The following is a 20,546-nucleotide window of genomic DNA, read 5'->3' as shown; positions in this document are numbered from 1 at the left end:
AATTGAAGTTGGCTTGTATCAACAGAATACCAGCTCCTGATTACAAAAACGCCACTCATACTGACAACAAAGCTCCTGTAACGTAGAAAAGAGCAAGAACCAAAATACAGGTATCGCCGCCACAGGCCAAACTCGCAAGTACAAGCGTGGTGAGGTCATAGGACAAAACAGTGTTGCTAGAACGAATGGTTTTAGCAACACCAGGAACCGAGAAGCCATCAATCACTGAGGCGCAGCCAATGCATGCGCAAATCTCCTTGACGTCGCCAGATAGCGCCACGTACCCGGCAGCTACACGCGCTCGTGAAGCATTGGGACAAATCAGCGCCTGTTTTCCGGCGGTAGGCGGGCTCCCGGTATTCCGCTAGCGGTAACAAGGTACACGGTATGCTAAAGGTGTCTATTTGCGAGAACTTCGTTGACGACTTCGAGAGCAAGATCCATCGTAACGCTGGCAAAACGCCAGTGCAAACGTAATCGAAGCGACTGTAGCGACGGCCGCAATAGCCGATAGATGCCTTCAACATGCGGCCGGCGGTAGCTTTCTTTTCAGCTGCTGCTAGGCCGCACTGCTGGCCGCCAGAAATCACGGAGTCTGCGCTACGTCATGCGCACGTCATGTTTCACGTCGCTTAGTCCTGTGTCGTCATAGGAGAATCCCAAGTTTGAATCAGAGCAGCGGGAAAAACTTTTTCAACTTCGAATCCAAATTTCTTAGAAATAAATGCATCTTTCGCTGCCGGCCAAGTGGCAACAAAGCCATGACATGCCGAACTATCGGATTTTACTATTAAAAAAAATATTAATAGTGCTCTCCTCAGTGTCCCTTTAAACCCCATAAACCAAACCAAACCTTTGACCATATTAACATAACAATGAGTAAGGGTGATAATGTTCCAGGGCTATTCTCATCAAGTGAAACATAAGTCTCCTTTCTGTTTCTGGGCCCAGAGTGCACTCACATATGCATCCCGGGGTTTGCACTTGCTGCATACGTCCTCTTCCACCATGCAACTGACACGAACTCCAAAAACTTAGATGACCAATCTAGATGAGATGCTCTGCTAATTTAGCAGAGATTAATTTAGCTCTGCTATTAATTTAGCACAGATTAATTTAGCACTGCTATTAATTTAATGCAGTAAGCATGCCAGAAGATAAAAATAAGGAGACCATCTGAGCTAGTTCCTCATTCTAAGAAGTTTGTTGTTTACTAGATTCATACATTTTAAAACTATCACAAATTTCATGTGATGGACAAGTGACCAAATACACCACTTTTGACCTTTTAATATTGCTGTTTTAATAAGATGCCACACCACAGACAAGTACAGAACACAGAGAGACGTGGCTGCGCCTTATTCAGGCATAAATGTGGTGAAGAAATCAACGCTCTGTTGACACAAAAAATGCACAGTCACGATGAAAGCCCTGGATCTGCACACATCAGCAGATAGAACACCATTAAGGTGGCGATGCTATAGCAAATGCAATTTACATGGGGGGGGGGGGGGGGGGGAACTATTCAAGAACACTACTGTAGGAGTGATCACAGCATAAAAATCAGTTTTCCAACACTGCAAGATGATTCAAGACGGCACCAAAGTCATACTCCGGATCTTAAAACAAAACACATCAGGAACTGAGATGTGGCATGATGCTAAGTGAGGTTTTAAATAATCCACGTTAAAATTCATATATTTCAGAAAACTGGACAAGCCTTTGCTATTGCTTTACATGTTGTGCCTTAAGCCATCTGCGATCTTTTATTATTCTGGGGAACGTTCCGTCTTCGTCGGTGTTGAATTGTGTTTACAAATTTACTAAAGCCTGCTAACACTTGCCCAAGAAAGGTTCAGCTGAAATGATGTTCATGTGCGTAGCTGAGATGTTGGGAACCTCTACGATACTGTCCCGCACGCAAGAGAGCACTATAATCGAAGAAAAACAATAAACTACTTATGTACAATTCCCCTGCAAGTATTATATTCGCCACCTTACGTGCATTGTGCGCAGTCACCATGACGAACTTCAATCTGCAACATACGTCATCTCTCACACTGTCTAATGCTTATGGTGCTGACAAGTCAATCACCCATCACATTTTTATGAACACTTTGAACATTTATCAGCCTTCAAAATGAGAACCTTCTGTTGCGGGAAGATTTGACTCTGGCTCTGTTCCCTCCCAAGCAAAAGTAGGCAACTTGTGCGCATCAGAATATTGTGCCAAGAACAACGTACAGTAGTATCACAACTAATTCTACACTAATCCTCATAACCTTGGCAAGGTGTCTCACAAATGGCGAACTACAAGCACCATGAATTGAAGATGGCATGATTTTTGCTAGATTTTGAACTGTACAGTTCCTTTGGCAGTAGTTTCCACATCGTAAAATAAAATGAATAGAAAATGAAGCGTTGTTCACCATTTTACATTTGGTTGCTACTAGTACACACACTAAACTTTGCAGTAGGTTTTGAAGAAAGCGTTTCTAATATTTCGCGGTTTCTTTTCCTACACACAATAAAGTCATAAAAGCTTCAAGCAATGAAGGCAGAGTATTTATTGTCTCTACAGTATTAAATCAGACTAGCTGCCGGCGCATAATGATCTGCAGTCGGTGCCTACAGAACTACCTGCTCTGGCTTGCAGCCGAAAAGGCTACAGTATATTGCTTTCCCTTGTGCGTGCTTAAAAACCTCAAGCTGACTTCAATGACAAAGTCGGTTTGCGACAGTGAAAAGAATAAATGCATCAACTACACCTGACTTGACAACACGCTCATTAAAGACAGAAACAACATCAACAGCAGCACAAGCTGCTCTCGCTTCTTCAAACCCTCTTTGACAACCTACTTACACAGAGAAAGCGCTGAAAGACATCCATGCAAGAATCATTGAAATGGAATTGACGTGCTGGGTGTCTTCACCACCTCGGGCAAAATGCAGGTGTCACAGCTGGTTTACCTCGGCAGTCTCCCTGCGTGCCTAACCGTAATGTACCTTCCAGCTTTTCGTGACAAGTGTGCACGTGAAAATCTGAGCAATCAACTTCACAATAGAATGAAAGAGCACAAATGGGAAGTGCACATCTGAACCATAAATCTTAGGCCTTGTGGCAGCACTGAGAAAAATGCCAAGACTAGGCACACCATGGTTTATAGAACAGGCTTTCACTTGCCACCATATGTCAAATGTGCGTTTCGTGTCAGAGGTTCCTGAAGGACTGCCGTTAAGGAAAAGTGACCTCAACTGCTTTACTTTGCATCAACGAAATAAGGCAAGAGCTTACGGATATTATCTTCAGCTCAAATTCAAAAAGTCACTGCACGCACCACGAAACCAGATAATTAGAGATAAACTATCACTGGTCATTAAACTAATTGATGCTTTGAAATCTGCCTTTTGGACCCCAAATACCATTCAGCACCCAATATAATAACTGGAAATATCAACATTCTGCGCAGCAGCAAAGGTACAATGAAACCTGAGGCAAACTCGGTCATAGTCGTTTCATAGTCGTTTTGTTCTGTGCCACTGTCAACAAAAGAAACCCCAAAACTCTCAGAGAAAAACAACTGTTCAGCGCACCCCACCCAGTCTATTGAGGAAAAAGAAATCGGGAAGGAAAAAAAAAAAAAAACCTGTTCAGATGGCCTGCACCGCAAGGTTCTGTGCAATCAATTCGGTGGCCGCATTCGTGTCCTTCTTGTTGTTGGTGTCGACAAGCTCCACTGCGTACTTGAAACCGGGGAACCCGTCTTCTCTCTTTGCCTTGCTCACAACCTTGGCCATGACCACCTTCCACTGGGACGCATGCGTCAGCGTCTCGAACGTGTCCACCGCTTCATCCGTCCACTTGGTTCCGTCACGCGGTTGCACGCCAGCCAGCGAACACTCGATGGCCTGCAGCGGCAGATACCGGTACTCATCGCGGAGCGCGCACAGCTCCTTGATCTTATACTCTCCTTTCTCTCCAAAGTCCATGTAGTGGAGCTCGACTACGGTCTCGGCCGCCGAGTAGTCACTCTCTTGGATTGCGGTTACGCGGCTGCGGTACCAGCATTCGTCCTGGTCGAAGGGGGATGCCACGAGGTCTCCGACTGAGACCGAGGTGAGCGCGTTGGCCTCCTGGTTCGGGGTGTGGGAGTAGTAGCTGGTCATGTCCGAGACGAGCTTGTCCAGAGTGGTGGACTGGGCGCCCACCAGCTGCACCCAGAATCGGCTGGGGCTCTCCACGCTCGAGACGAAGACCTCCATGTAGCCGTCGGCGGAGGTGGCGACCAGCTCTTCCTGCACGTAGTCCGGCTCTTTCTCGTCGTCCTTGGGGAGGGCACGGCAAGAGCAAAAAAAGAAGCAGAGCAAGGTCAGAGACATGACGTGCATAAGCTAGTAACAATATTATTTATTTATTTATTAGCTGCATCACCTGTTTTAGGCATTACAGCAGGGGGGGACATCATTGCAACAAAAACACTTCGAAATCACATGCGCAAAACGTGCTAAAGAGCATCATTTGCTAGCACTGAAACAACATTCGGTGGCAAAGCATTCCAGTCTCTAATCGTAAAAGAATAACGCAAGACGTCACTTTTAAAAGAAAGTTCACAAACTTTCAGAGTGTGGTCACGCCTTTTTGATATATAAGATGGAGGTTTTATGAACAGACCTTTACTTATACCGGTTTTACAGTGGCATATATTACGAAAAAATTTTAACCTCAAAACTTTCCTGCGCTCCTTCAGCTCCTGCCATTTCAGTTTGGTTTTAATTTCTCGCACACTAAGATTTCTGCTCCAATTACCGTGAACAAACCTCACTGCCCTGTTTTGTATCTTCCCAATTGCATCAACAAGTTCGGCAGTATACGGATCCCAGCACACGCAAGCGTATTCTAATAACGAGCGGGCATTAGTAAAATATAACTTTTCTTTGAGACTACTTGGCAGCTGACTAAAATTGCGTCTTAAGAATCCCAACACCCGAGCAGCTTTAGTCTTTATGCAGTTAATGTGTTTTGCCCATCTAAGATCTGAAGTAAAAAGAACTCCCAGGTATTTATGTTCTGAAACGCTTTTTAAATCTGTGCTACCTAATGTATAAGTGTTTATTTGATATGACCTCTTTCTTGTAAAAGTGACGTGTACACACTTCTCCACATTAAGAGACATCTTCCATTTAGTGCACCATTCCTCTACTGTATCCAGATCATTTTGCAAGCGCTCATGATCACGTGCATTATCAATCACCCTGTAGACCACACAGTCGTCAGCAAACATTCTTTTTTATTTATTTATTTATTATGAGCACTCCTCGGGCATTATAGTAACAAAACATAAAGCCGGAGTACACAGCAAAAATGAAAAAGGAAATTAATACTGCACAGCAAAACATATGAAGACTAACAGCTGCTTACCATCAGGGTATGATGACTAATCAATGCTAGCTGGCTGTCAAAATAATCAATTAATATAATGATGATACCACGCACTCTTGCCACTACCACTGAACTAACTCGACAGCCACAGTAGCCTATGGGAGATTGGGCCCTGAGTCAAACGCTTTACATACATACATACATACATACATACATACATACATACATACATACGTACGTACGTACGTACGTACGTACGTACGTACATACATACATACATACATTTATACATACATACATACATACATTTATACATACATACATACATACATACATACATTACATACATTACATACATGCACTGTACATTTTTTTTCTGAAATTTTTGTAACCACTCCCCTCTATAATGACTCTGGCCCTGAGGGTACACAAAATAAATAAATAAATAAATAAATAAATAAATAAATATGTAAGCACAAGTGGAGGACCCATGGGAATGGTGAGAGAACTGCATATCAGCGCTATCCAACAGCATGCACCTGCTGTCAAGATTATCATGCCTGCCACTGTGTGTCACCATTCTGTATCGCAGGTTGCTACTGCAGTACAACTACGCCTGTAGGTCTTGCATTCTGTCTAAACAAACTCGCGGCTTCCACTTGACAGTGATCAATCGACCATGCTGTAGAATGATATCTATGTAGCTAGTTACACCTATTGTACAGTTAGCCTATTGTGGAAACTTGCGCTGGAAAGCATGAAAAGAAATTTGCTCAACACATCAGCAACCAATGAGAAAAGTTGTGCTACGATAGCAACTTGAGACAAAGACTGACCGGCCAAAACGGCTCACCAGTCTACCACCACAGGAGTGAAGGGCAGTCCAGTGCAGATTTTCTGCCTAAAAAGCCGTGCCTAAAGAAAATACATGCAGATAAACAGGCCAGCATATAGGGAAGGGCACACGGCACATATCTCGACAACAGGTGCATGCTGTCAGATAGTGCTGACATGCAGTTCTGTCACCATTTCTGTAGTCTCTTGACTTTTGCTCACGATTGCATATGTGTAATGGTTTTGTATATTTTTGTTGGGTGAAATGGGAAAGGGAATGCTCTGCCCCAACACCTGTGCCTATGTATGGTGTTCAAGGATGCAAGAGAATGATGGTGGTCGGTGCAAATGTATTCATTTCATAATATCTGGCTCAGGGCATTCATTTAGTACACCGCCTTTCTACCCTTTGAGTCCCCTATGCACTGCAGTGAGTCATGCCACACAGATGGGTTTCATCATATCTGCTCTTAAGTCCACCACTACGCCCACTGCAGTTTGTCCTTGCTTCAATGACCGGTGTATAAGTGCACCATACCAGCGCTGAACTGTCTCTCGTGCAAAAAGGGAACACCAAGGGGCCTACCACTTCTGCTTTGCAAAACTTACTGCCCGTGGACTAAATTTCAATATCATTCACAAAATTTGGAGCTTGCAAAAAATAAGTGAACTACAGTATGTAAAAGCCATGATCCTCCTCTGCGATTCTGCAAGCTCCGCCACAGTTCTTGCTTGAATGTTTGCAAACCTGCTTCTTCCTTACCTTTTGAGTGAAGCTGCCAATAAGAACAGTAAAATATTTTGCTTTGTACACTGCCTACTGGCCATCCTTTTAACCATCCCATTCTTGTAACTGGATGCTAGTAAACAGGTTTGGGCTATTTTGAACATCGTGTTCCTTTACAATAACTGCTACTACTCTCTTGTTAATACTGAAGAAATTCTTACTATTCATGGGTCAAAAATACCACTCTGTGCACTCTCTTGTAAGGTACGTTAAGGAATCCACTAATCCTCAGCAGCCCTCATAACCACTTCAGAGTCCTGTGATATCCAAATTATTCTCTGATAACTCTTCCAGCAGTACAACTGGACTAGTGTCGCCTGACGAGGTTCTAACATCATAAGTTGACAGGTTCCTTTTCCAAAGGAAACTTGTCTGGACCCGGAGATCCTTGGCACCCTCTACCATGTGTCAGGTCAACTCCTGGTTTGGTCAACCGGTCAGCAGTTGCTATGGACAGAGGGCTGGAGCTTTTTTAATCACAAGTCAACATCAGATAAGTATGACACCAGAGTGGCCAACTCCCGTTCAGATAAGGTACTTACTGCCTTGTCACTTCACGGGGCTTTCTAGTATGGTTGCAGCGTGATTAGACTACCCTCACTTGTGCTCATAGTTCAGCGGCAACAGGCAACACCACACACCTGGTTTCAATGGATCGACACTCCATATCACTGACGGAATGCATCCCTTTTCTGAGGCATCTCTCATTGGAAGTGGACAGTTAGACCAGGGTGTAATAAGGGAGTAATTACTCATTGGCATCCACCCGAGCGCAGCCATACATCTACAAAGGAAAGCTATACAGCTTTCTCAGAAACTTTGCGGTTAAAGAAAAATTCGTCCTGGTCCGGGGTTCGAACCCAGGACCACCGCTTCACCGGAGCAGTCGCTCTACCAATTGAGCTAACCGGGACGGCAAGCTTATGGTAGGGCGAGAGCGAATTGATCAATAACTCGAAGTGGGAACTGTGTTGGTCAAATGTTTAGGGGAATCCCCCAAGGTGGAGTAGGGGAATCCTTGGGGGATTCCCTTAAACATTTGACCAACACAGTTCCCACTTCGAGTTATTGATCAATTCGCTCTCGCCCTACCATAAGCTAGCCGTCCTGGTTAGCTCAATTGGTAGAGCGACTGCTCCGGTGAAGCGGTGGTCCTGGGTTCGAACCCCGGGCCAGGACGAATTTTTCTTTAACTGCAAAGTTTCTGAGAAAGCTGTATAGCTTTCCTTTGTAGATGTATGGCTGCGCTCGGGTGGATGCCAATGAGTAATTACTCCCTTATTACAAATCTACTCCACCTTGGGGGAATCCCCTAAACATTTGACCTAGACCAGGGTGTCTAGCTATCCACTAGCAGCTAGTGTGTCTAGCAGCTGGAAAATGGTGGCAACCCATTCTTTCTGGTAACAACAGAAGTTTGAATCGACTGGCGGGAAGATTTTTATGCATAAGTTTCTCACTGATAAATGAGTCTTGCTGCCCTGCAAACATCAACATAGATAGAAAGAACCAAAGAATCAATTTTTATGGCGAACAATTTTTATGCCGAGCTGTACCCAGTGCCCCTTTAATACTAGAGTGAATCTCTGGTAAACAGTAAAAAAAATAAGCTGCTTTTCGAGTTCCTTAGATGACCGATTCCTAGATAAGCAGGACCACTAAGCAATAATCAATGCAAAAATGCAATATTACGATTGACTAATTTTATGCAGCGGTTCATGGAAAGCAAGAAGATGCTTTCCGTCCACTGGAGTAACAAAACAAAATCCAAAAATGACAGACAAATTAGTGTGGTTAGGTCAAATACGAATTAGGTGCACTCGCACTTTGGTTTTCACTTCGATTTCAGCTAGAGCTTTGGTTTAAGAGGGAAATGCGATAGCGGTGTGTTGCAGATTAACTGCACGTAGATGGAAGTTGATGAAGGCACCGACATTCAAAGCAAAGCGCGAGAGACTAGCAGTTAAACACACGAGATGTTCGACTGCAGCAATGAAGTAGTGGTCTAATGCATTGACCAGTGAAGCTGATCTGTTTGTGTCACCACAGGTTCGAAACCCACTCGTGGCCATAGAGATTTGCCATAAAGTGTTTAGAATAGTTGGCCATAAAGGCCCACCTTGGCAAGTGGGCCACTTGACAGAGGCTTTGGACAGAAAAACACCGGCGAAATCTGAGATTGGGGGTTTTAGTGCTACTGCACTAAAAAGATCTCAAAGATTTCGGATGAGACATAAAGCCATTACCTTAAGAGGCGACTGTGCGTTCTTGATGGCCAAGGGGCGGCTTCGGTAAAGCGCTGCTCGCCCTGCCGATGAGGCAAGTGCCATCTTCTGCTGGAAGGCCTCCTCTTCAGCCAACTTCTCGTCAATCAGAGAGACAGCCATTCGAATCTGCTCCCTGGTGCCTGTGATGGTGATGGCCTTGAGGTTGTCCCGTTCACGGTCGTCCCCCGACCGGTCAACCAGGATCTTGGCTGAGGTGATACGGCTCATGTGCCTGCGTGCGTGGACGTCAGAGAGCAAGAACAGTCAGGCATGGATGGCTTAACATACTCATGACACCGCTGCCAAGGTTATACAGCACACGTGCCTAAGTTCAGAGACAAAAGAGCACTAGCATGAAATACACTATATCAATCTGTGCAGCACTGCCATGCAGAGAACGACGGGCAACGGTAGCAGCATTATGTGCAAAAATGTTTGGCTAACACAAAGGTCCCCACTCCTTTTAGAGGACATCAAATGGCCACCCCCCAACCAATTCCATGTCTCGCTGATAACCTCACGTAATCACCGAACGCGCCACATTGGGGCTGAGGTGCAGATGAAGTAAAGTGCCTGGGGAACCTATAAAAGCACTCCAAGGAAACCAAGGGATCCATGGAACCCAGTTTGAGAACCACCAAGCTAACATCATCTCATGCACTACACAACTGTTTGTCACACAAAGCAAACAAAACTGGTTAGCAAAATGTAGGCAACAATACCTTAATACCACCAATTCAACATGGTACAGTCACACACACTTGAAGGACAGTTCTGTAAAAACTTTGGTGGAGTCTGGTATACAATTGCGACAAGCCTTGCCAAAATAAAAGACAGCCAATAGACAGTAAGTGAAAGTCATTAGAGTTAAGTGCGTAAGGGCACAATAAGGAAGAGAGAAAACACAGAATACCCGCTGTCATGGCTCAGTGGTTAGGGCGCTCGGCTACTGAGCTGGAGAACCCATGTTCAATCCCAGCTTTGGTGGCCATGTTTTTATAGAGCCATAACGTAAAAGGCACCTTGTGCTGTGCGATAAGACGATTGAAATCAATTCAAAGCCCTCAATTACAGTGCCCTCCATAGTACCGTGTCTGTTCAGGACATTAAACCCCCCAATTTACAATATAGAAAACACAAACGATAAGACTGGAAACTTTATGTGGCAAGACAACGATGGTTACGACACATTACTTATAATGTCAGCAATGGCATAAACACTGACAAGCTGTGCAAACAGTACACTGCTCTGCACAGCAATTAGACTGTCGGAGCTGATGCGAAATACTGCAGTGAGTTAAACCCATTTCAGATGCTGCAAATTGGTCATCTTTTCAACCAAATAATCATGAAAAATTGACATGAAAAGGGATTTCACAGGAACACTCAGCACCGTTGAATGCGAAAAAACATCCAAAACGTTGAATTGGGCAACACGCTACGGATTCATAATAAAACAGCTCAAAGACATACCAGAGAAAGGAGAACACAGGACGAGTGATGATAGGCACGGAAGGACAGTGCTTATTCTATGTTTTACTTACTCTGGTCCGTCATCTTTTGCGCTGTTTTATTATGAAAAAACATCCTCAGAGGTGCCAAACATTCCTGCTAAATCCCTTATGTGCTGTGACCAAAGAGGTGCAGTTTTGTCTGTACCCTTCTACACAAATCTGCGATGAGCCCATCTCTCGATCATTCAGAAGTTGAACAATTACTAAAAAAAAATTTCTTTTGTGTGTAAAATAATGCCGACAGGCTTACTTCAAACAAGGAATGGAGTTCCCAACAATGCTTCTAACTATATATGAAAAGACACATTCCACAACCTTGTGGAACACAAATACACAACTTTCGTGCACTGTTGTGGCATGTCTGAAAGTTGCACATAAGACTCATCCCGCGTTAAATAAGTATTATAGGCTGCTCCTGAAAAACAGCTTTCACAGAGAAAAAAAATGCAAGTTACATAAGATACATATGTGTGAATCACAGGTTACATTTTTGTCATGTGCTGTTGAACCTTCTGGCATGTAATGTTCAACCTGATTTTCCTGTCTAAAATTAACACGTTTGTTGCAGTAGCGAACAAACTGATGCTTTTCCTAGTTACACACAGTTAAGTGAACGGAAAGGTATACCCCCTTCTGCTATTGTTAACGCACCGTCTTCGCAGTCGCTTCTCCGGTAACTCAGAAAGAGGTATTATCGCGAGATAACCATAGTGCTGGTATGGCAGCCTTACCGAACGCTTTCTCCGTTTCTTCCAATGATACGACCACATGCCTTGCCAGGCACGAACACAGTCTCCGTAACAATGTTCGACTGCTCCTCTATGCACGCCTTGAGCAGCTCTTCCGCCTCTTCCACATCACCTGGCGCTCCACGGATCACGGCGACCCTGTCGCACTCTTCAGAACGATCTGAAAAATGAGAGAAATCGCTTTTGAGCCCTGCACGACTCGCGTCTTAATTCGTTGACAATGCCTTTAGTGTGCGGAAAACTTCAATGCAGAAAAAAATTACATGCGTGGCGCAAAAACAAATAAACAATGGAATCCACAGCGAGGAATAACTAGTTTTTCTTCTTCATCGTGAAAAAGCGACTATACCGTGCTATAACCGCACGTGTTCAACTTCCGAACAGTGACCAAAGTTAAAAATATGGAACGCTACACCAAGTCAGCAGCGTTCGGGGACGCCGAACAAAATCCAGTACTTGGGATTTGGAATGAAAAACACGTTTGACAAGGCGAACACGTTGAGTTTTAATTTACCGTGGTCGTCAAAGCTGATCTTCGTTTTCGTCTTTTCTTGAATTTTCTTGATGTTCCCGCCCTGTCGACCGATCACACCGCCAACGATATCCTTGGGGACAGAAACTTTTACGACACAATGTTTTGTCGTTTCCGTTTTCCGCCGTTTTACCTCATATTCTTCCTCCTGTTTTAGCATCAAATAAATTAAGATCGACGATACTGTCACACTGGCCCCTACGCCGGCCCATAGAGCTATTGTTTTTAGCTTGGAGTCCATGGCACAAGCTTGCCTCACGCGCTATTAGCTGCACATTACAAAAACGGTTTAATTAAGCCTCAAAGGGTCTTCCCTGCTTTCGAAAGTCACTACGGTTTCTCTCAATGCAGCACCAGCGGACGCGCTGAACGAGACAAGAAAAAAAAAAAGCGCTCCAATAACATGGTAGCCAGACAGCTTTTTAGTTTCTGCGGTTCTTGAAGGAAGGAAAAGTAGTGTTAAACGAAGATAAACTTCACAGGTGCTGTTGATGTAAAAAAAAAAAAGATTTTTTTTTTTCAAGTTAGACATGTTCGTGAATCTCGGTGGGTGAGGCTTGTTTTACACGCTGAGACTGTTTCGTTCTTACGCGGTCTTTTCGAATGCCGGTGATTGTTGAGAATGTGCAGCAAAGCACAACCATGGCACAACTAACCCGAGAATCCCGCCTACCGCACCTACATAAACCAGTGGAGATATACGTGGGAGGGAGTACGGTACCAAGAGTCAGCACTATAGTGTACTAGATTCCGGCGCTTGCATTCGTCATCGGGGACTCCAAACAAAGAAAGTTTTGGCGAGTTTTTAGCGCCACTATACCCCGTCCTGCAACCAGGCGCGAAGCAGTAGTTCCTGCGTCGAGGCTTCATCGTGAAGAAAAAACACAGTACACCACGAACATCGGAGCACAGCGAAGCGTCAACACACAAGAAGGACGTCGAGACAGGCAAGCCGGCAAGGGAGTGACACTCTCATAGAGCCAATGTGGACGTTTTTTTTCGAAGGCGATGGTGGCGGCACCTGGGAGAGGCGGTAAACGAATCAAAAATCAAATATGGCGGCGCGCGTTTAGGCGGCTGGTTGTGGCCGGTTGCTCGCGCTACAGTGCACTGTACTCGCGCGTTCCTGGTGCTGGCGGCCGCTAGCTCGATCCAAGCTTTGTAAATACTGGTGATTAACTGATCCCGCGCAGCATTCACGCTTGATTTACTAAGTACTTACGGAATCTGCTCACTCGCTTTTGTATTTCGATGTGTCTGTTGATGTAGCATGGTGTATGGTGGCGAGCGGCGCGCCTGCTTAGCAGCTGCGCTCGATCGAGAACGAAAAGCGTAAATTGGTTTGTACAGAGAACAATTTATTAAAAGAACATCAGCAGTGACAATCGATGTTCAAAAAGTGATTTTAAGTATCAGTGACATTGCAGTATGAGTAACAGGCATCCTAAAAATCAAAATATAAAAACGCCATTATGTAAACCTAGAAGACATGAGCGCACAGAGTATATATGGTGGATAAAAAAAGGTTTCAAGGTACAGTATACATAATAAAATGCTACATGAGTGAATATAGGTTTGTACGCGACTTTGTAAGAGATTTAGGTAAATAGCAGGGAAGTAAAACATCTGACATGTATTGAAACGCATCAGTCTGTGGATATGAATAAACACACGCAGAGAAAGGCAGAGAAAATTTTCAACCTTTGACTCGTGTAGAAGAAATCACAGTGCGTTGGGCTAGGGACAACATAATATGCTGCAGTGCTAGTTCTTAGTATAAAGACTCCAAGAAAAGCTCACTGTGTGACTCGACATGACGCCAATGACGCTGCTGCAGTGCGAATGTCGCCGACGTCGCCGTTTTCGCTTGAGCGGCTTACCGGGCGTCGTCTGCTTGTCGTCTGCTGCCGCGTTTCCCGCGTCGTCATCTTCGCAACTAATTTCTTTGATGTCTTATTTTTAATACCTATGGCCGGTTATAATTTAGTTCATAAGCATGTTTTTATTATAGATAGTGGTCTAAAAATTTCACTTTTATTAGGCTTAACTGCAGCCGCGTTTACCGCCGATACCAGGATCGCTGCGATTGTTTCGACCGCGGCGCCACCCTCGGCGCGGACGCGCAACTTGCAACATGCCACAGCCCTGAAGCCGGCAAGCAGCCGCTGCGCCGCGCCGGAATCCCCAGGTGAAAGGCGCAGCTGCGCCACCTCGCGGCCGCTTGAGATTTCTGGGATTTGAGCTTCACGCGCGCAGCCTACCAGGGCCTTCCCTCGGCCCACTACACCTAATCTAGTACACTATAGTCAGCACCATTAGGATTCTGGGGTATTTCCTACAGCAGAATGGAAAAAAACACCACTATCCTTAAAAAGCTTCAGACGTATATCGACCAAGTAACGGGAATATTCAGGCGAATCTCCCTCAGGAACAAAGGCCTCAGAGAACATTGCCTAATAAGGCTGGCTCGTGCCTTCATAATCAGCAGGATAGCCTATGCCACGCCCTTTCTCAATTTCTATCCTGCCGAAGCGGAGAAGTTAGACATAATGATCAGAACTTCATTCAAAAGGGCTTTAGGCATCCCCCTCAACTCCTCGACGGAGAAGCTTCTAGCTATGGGAATGCATAATACCTGGGAAAAGATTGCCAAAGCGGACAGGGAGGCGCAGACCTGGCGGCTCAACTCCACTGTAGCTGGCCGAAAAATACTACAAGAACTACGGCTTCTGCCAGGAGTACCACCTTATGTCGCTGAACCCCTGGAGCTTGAAACACGGAAACTATTCAAAATTGCACCGATTCCTAAGAGTATGCACCCTATCTATGACAAGGAACGAAGGGGGCATAGAGCAAAATTTATTCAAAGTAAACTAATGAAAGACCCTCCTCAGCATTTAGCCTATTGCGATGCTGTCTGCGGGCTAGAAGGGGCAGCAGTCACAGCTGTGGTAGATGGGAACCGCTGCCAGAAGGTAATTGGATCCATTATACGCGTACCGCTTTAATAGCTGAAGAGGCTGCGATAGCGCTAGCATGTACAGATACCGGAGCCAAAACTATTCTCACAGATAATAAGGCGGATGTTAGGAACTTCGGCAAAAGCCTAATTCCCAAGCAGGCGGCCAGTCTACTGAGGAAGCACCCGCTAAACCGGGAGGTTTCAGTCATCTGGGTTCCAGCTCATGAGGGTCTACCAGGCAATGAGGCTGCCCATCGCCTCGCTCGAGATTTATACACCCGAGCGGCCGCAGAAACCCCGCTACCCGGAGAAAAAGACCCCATCAACACCTACAAGGAGCTTGAGACTCCCAGACCAGGCCGAAGGATCTATCCATCACCAGATAGGTCCCTAACACCCTCAGAATGTAGGGCCTGGCGAAAAATTCAGGCCAATCGCTTCTTCCCTTATGTTACTCTGCATAATGAGCTTACAGGCAACCCAGAGGCTTGTAATCTCTGCAACGTACCTCTGAGTCAAAATCACCTAATCTGGCAATGCCACGAATCTCCGGGAGCTAAACAGACTGATCCCCGTGATCAAATTGCCTGGGAGTCCTACATCCGCAGCCCAAATGCGGATGTACAAAAGATGGTCCTACGCCTGGCGGAGGAGGCTTTACTCCAAGTCCTTCTCTGCGGTCACGGCGCAGGAGGGCCGGCAAGGGGGAGACCCTCCCTCTGGCTGAGCCCCTGCCCCGAGGCCCATGTCGGTGTGAATTAAGTCCTCTCTTTCTCTCTCTGTTAAGACCGTGTTTGACTGGCTATGGAATACTTGATCAATTACTACGCATTATTGTACAAGGAGGAAAGGTACCGCGGCAAGAACAGTGAACCACGACGCTGCCACAATGTCTCGTCGCTCATCATCTGTTTTTCTACAGGTTTTGCTGCTGCCACTCCTGGCACAGCTGTTGTCGCTGCCCGCAGTACAGCTAGCTGATACCCGGGACGAAGGACCATGTGTGAGCAAATTCCCTGGCCTGGACGAACCGCCAATCTGCTGCGACTTATCTTCGAGTCTACTGCTTCGACCACCGCCGTTTCTGGACACGTTCACTTTGCTCGTCGGGCAACGTTACGTGGGACAATGCTACCTACTCCGCCCCTTCAAAAGCGCGCACATTTGGACGACGCTCTGGGCCACGATGCTGCCACAATGTCTCGTCGCTCATCATCTGTATTTCTACAGGTTAGTTATCTAAAATCTAACAGAGTACCATTTGTAAGGACTAACTATGGAACCGAAATGCTTTCATATTTAATTCCCAGTCTTCTAAATAAACATACACAGGCCATAGAAATTATTCAGAAATCTGTTTCCCAAAAGTCATTCAATATAAATGCTAAAGCTTACCTCCTTTCTCGCCCGAATGATTAAAATTCTTGATGTCCCTGTTTTTCCGTCAACTCTTTGAATTCTCGTGTTTTTCTTGTTGTGATGTGTCTTGTAAATATTTACTTTAATTATGTCATTGCAAAAGTATGCACCTTCCTCCTACTTTTACCTTGTATAATTGTGTGTTGTTTTTTCTAATGAGAGTGTATGAAGCTCTTGCTTCTTTTGCCGCTTGTCGTGATCATTGTGTCGGGTGCTTGGGCCCCGTCAGGCAGAGTGCATCTGCCTTTTGCCCCTGCATCCGAGACCTTGTTGTCTAAATAAAGATCTATCTAATATCTAATCTAATCTTGAAACTCGGTGTTACCGAAGCAATGATGTTTGCCTTTTGGCAGTGTCGTGGCCGCCCAGCCCTTTCAACCGTGCTTGCTCTGCTATTGTTTATGTTTTGCGCTTGTTGCTTCTCAGTGGGAACGTAGAAGTAAACCCAGGGTCCATGACAAAGGCGCAGGAAGAGAAATTAGACACCGTGGCAGAAACCGTATTGCGACTTGAAGCAAGAAAAACCCCTCTTATTGAAGCGGTAACGAAAGTGCTAAATATGCCGCACTAAAAACAGACCTTGAAAATCTAACCAAACATGTTCAAGAACTTGAAACAAAGTTTGAATTGGCTTTATCTGTTAGTACTTCGGCAAATCCCGAAACTGGGTTATCTAACATCGTCAATAAAATTGATGGCCTAGAAAACAGGTCGCGACGTTCACATGTTCTGTTTTATGGTATCGCCGATAGTGACTCGTCTGAAAGTTGGGAGACGTCAGAGCAACTTGTCAACGACTTCTGCCGCTATAAGCTTGGCGTCACTGTCACTTCCGTTGCTAGGGCGCATCATGTGGGCCGTTTCTCGACCGAGAAGGCACGGCCAATTATATCGAAGTTCATCAACGATAAAGAAATTAAAGCCATTCTAAGTAACGGCCGCAAGCTAAAGGAAACAGATTTTAGGATCGGACGTGATTATTCGCTTGCTGTCCGTAACAAACGCCGCCAGCTGCTTCAGTTCTCGAAAACGATTAAAAAGGATGGTGACCGCGTGTGCTTGACTTTCGATAAATTGCATATCAATAAGGATACTTATCTGTGGGATGTCGCCAGTGGCCGAGCGGTGCCAGTTAGTCTTTCCACGACCGACTCACCAGTTCCAACAGCCACCTCATCTTTTCCAGCATCTTCATAATCCTCGTTGAACACTCGTCGTAATTCAGAGAATAGCAGTAATTTCCTTTTCATTAATATCCGAAGTGTACTTTCAAAATCTGTTGCCTTTTCATCCCTCGTCGATTCAACGTGCGCTTCACTTCTGATATTAACTGAAACTTGGTTGGATGATTCTATTCCGGATGCTAACATTCTTCTCAGTGAATCCGAATTTTGATTTTTTCGTTGGGATAGGAAAAATAGAAAAGGGAGTCGCGTCCTTATTGCTAGAAAGAAACAAATATCTGCTGTCCCCATCGCTGTCACTACTTTTCTTGAATGTGTTTGGATACGGTGCAAAATCGTTGTTGCTGATGTTGTTATTGCTGCCTTCTACCGACCGCCAGATATGACTGCCACATTTTCAGGTGAGTTTCATAGATTATTGAGTGACTTATATGTGCGTTTTCCTAACTCCTTTTTCCTTGTATTTGGTGATTTTAACTTCCCAAACATTGATTGGCCTAATCTTGCGGTTAACCCCAGTGATCAGGAAGCCCACATGTTCCTTCATACCTGGTTAGATTTTTCGCTTGTTCAACTTATCACTGATCCTACCCGGCGCTCCGCTACAACGGCAAATGTTCTTGATCTCGTCCTAACAAATAACCCTGGGGTTTGTTCCGATATCTTGCATTTACAAGGCCCATCCGATCATGACATAATTGCCGGGTACATCACTCGTCCATTCGGTAGAAAGAAAACATCCACTAAGCGAATTCGTTGCTACAACCGCGCTAATTTCGATGGGATTAACTGTGCACTGCAGTCATTTTCGGAGGACTTCCTAGCTCACTGTTCATCTCGCTCAGTCGAAACAAATGGGCAATCGCTTAAAGACACATTGACTAATCTTGTTGACAAGTTTGTGCCAGTCATCACCATCAGATATCATAAAAATGCACTATGGTTCACAAATCGCCTTCGTCGTCTTAATAATAAGAAAAAGCGCTTGTACCGCCAAGCAGTCAAACAGGTCTTTTATCGTCATGGACAAAGTACAGGCATTGCGATCACGCATATCAGTCACTGCTTAAAACAACTCATCATTTCTTCAGTCACGACCTGTCCACCATGTTAACCAATAACTCTCATAGATTATGGCGCGTCATCAATCAGAGTTCCCACCCCGAAATCGTACTAATCAGTCCTGACGGTGATCCAGTAAATGAAACTGAGTGTGCACAGCTTCTTAACGACGCATTCTTTCCAGTGTTCACCCATGAAGACACCGCTTCCTCGCCCATTTTGCAGCCATCTTCCGTCACTTCCACGCCAGAAATTATCATTAGTGAATCAGGCATTCTTGCCCTTTTGAATAACCTCAAAATTACTACTAGCTCAGATCACCTTGGATTTAATACCAAATACGAAAGAATGCCTCTCTAAACCTCTATCAAGTATTGACATCCCTTTTTTCACAATCATTATCTGGTACAATTCCTGATGACTGGCGTACAGCGAAAGTAATACCCATTTTCAAATCCGGAGACCGCACTATTCCACTTAACTATCGCCCGATCTCATTAACTAGCAACATCTGTAAACTGCTGGAACACATAATTCATACTCAAGTAATTAATTATCTAGAGGAGCACGATATCATTTTCAAATACCAGCACGGTTTTCGCAGGGGTTATTCATGCGACACCCAACTCGCTGGATTTACTAACGACGTATTTTCCGCAGTAGACTCTGGCTTACAGGTTTACGCAGTATTTTTAGACTATTCTAAAGCTTTTGATCGCGTTCCCCATCACAGGCTCCTAACCAAATTGACAAACCTAAAACTCCATCCCAACGTTAATTCATGGATAAAAAAATTTCTCTATAATAGAAAACAATTCACCTTTGTCAACGGCTTTAAGTCGTCTTCTGTCCCCGTAACATCTGGAGTCCCCCAGGGAAGTGTACTTGGCCCTCTGCTTTTTTAATTTTTATTAACGATCTACCCAAATGTGTATCATCTCAAATTAGGTTATTCGCGGATGATTGTGTAATATATCGTAATATTACTAATGAAACCGACCGCCAATTCCTTCAAACTGATCTTGACGCTGTAACGGCTTGGTGTTCCTCCTGGCTAATGTCTCTAAATGCATCTAAAACAAAGTTAATGTCGTTTACTAACCGTTCCACTCGAATTCCTGCAGCCTACTTCCTCAATAACGATAGAGTAGAACTTACAACTTACAAGTACCTAGGAGTTCACTTTCAGTCTGACCTAACTTGTCATTACCATATTAACACAATCTTAGTCAAATGATTAGGGGCGACTGCTCCGGTGTAGCGGTGGTCCTGGGTTCGAACCCCGGACCAGGACGAATTTTTCTTTAACTACGAAGTTTCTGAGAAAGCCGTATATTTTTTCTTTGTAGCCGTATGGCTGCGCTCGGGTGGATGCCAATGAGTAATTACTCCCTTATAACACAATCTTAGCATCAGCAAATCGCGCACTCGGCCTCAAACACGCGCCTCAGGGTATCTGTTATTTTTAAAGGTGGCGAACGCAACTTGTCCACTAACTACCGCTCAATATCTGTGCTGCCTATCTTCTCCAAGGGAATTGAAAAAATCATTTTCACTCGGATAACAAAATTTTTCGACAAAGAAAACGTTGTCACAGCTGCACAATACGGATTTAGGAAAGGCAGATCAACGGAATCAGCTCTGTTAGCACTCAAAGAAAATATCTTGCGGAATATTGAAAATAATTTGTTAACTGCTGCCATTTTTGTAGATTTCAGCAAGGCATTTGATTGCTTACATCATAAAGTGCTCCTTAGTAAGCTGCAGTCATATGGCATTCGCGGTAATTGTTTGGCCCTGCTGTAGTCCTACCTCAGCCACAGGACTCAGTGTGTATATGTAAACGGTTATATGTC

General features: G+C 44.7%; 1 protein-coding gene across 1 annotated transcript; it reads right to left on the bottom strand.

Moving 5' to 3' along the window:
- Positions 1-2,543: 2,543 nt before the first annotated feature.
- Positions 2,544-12,461, bottom strand: LOC149359554 (tudor and KH domain-containing protein homolog). The gene is made up of 4 exons (XM_089571734.1): positions 12,046-12,461; positions 11,514-11,691; positions 9,248-9,500; positions 2,544-4,326 (listed from the first exon to the last, which is right to left on the bottom strand). The coding sequence occupies exons 1-4, from the start codon at positions 12,302-12,304 to the stop codon at positions 3,652-3,654; spliced, it is 1,365 nt and encodes a 454-aa protein (XP_089427860.1). The 5' UTR covers positions 12,305-12,461; the 3' UTR covers positions 2,544-3,651.
- Positions 12,462-20,546: the final 8,085 nt, after the last annotated feature.

The sequence above is a fragment of the Amblyomma mixtum genome, chromosome 2 (genome assembly GCF_055824585.1).
Source record: "Amblyomma mixtum isolate Tamu chromosome 2, ASM5582458v1, whole genome shotgun sequence".
Taxonomy (NCBI): domain Eukaryota; kingdom Metazoa; phylum Arthropoda; class Arachnida; order Ixodida; family Ixodidae; genus Amblyomma; species Amblyomma mixtum.
This window is presented reverse-complemented; position numbering and strand designations above follow the sequence as displayed.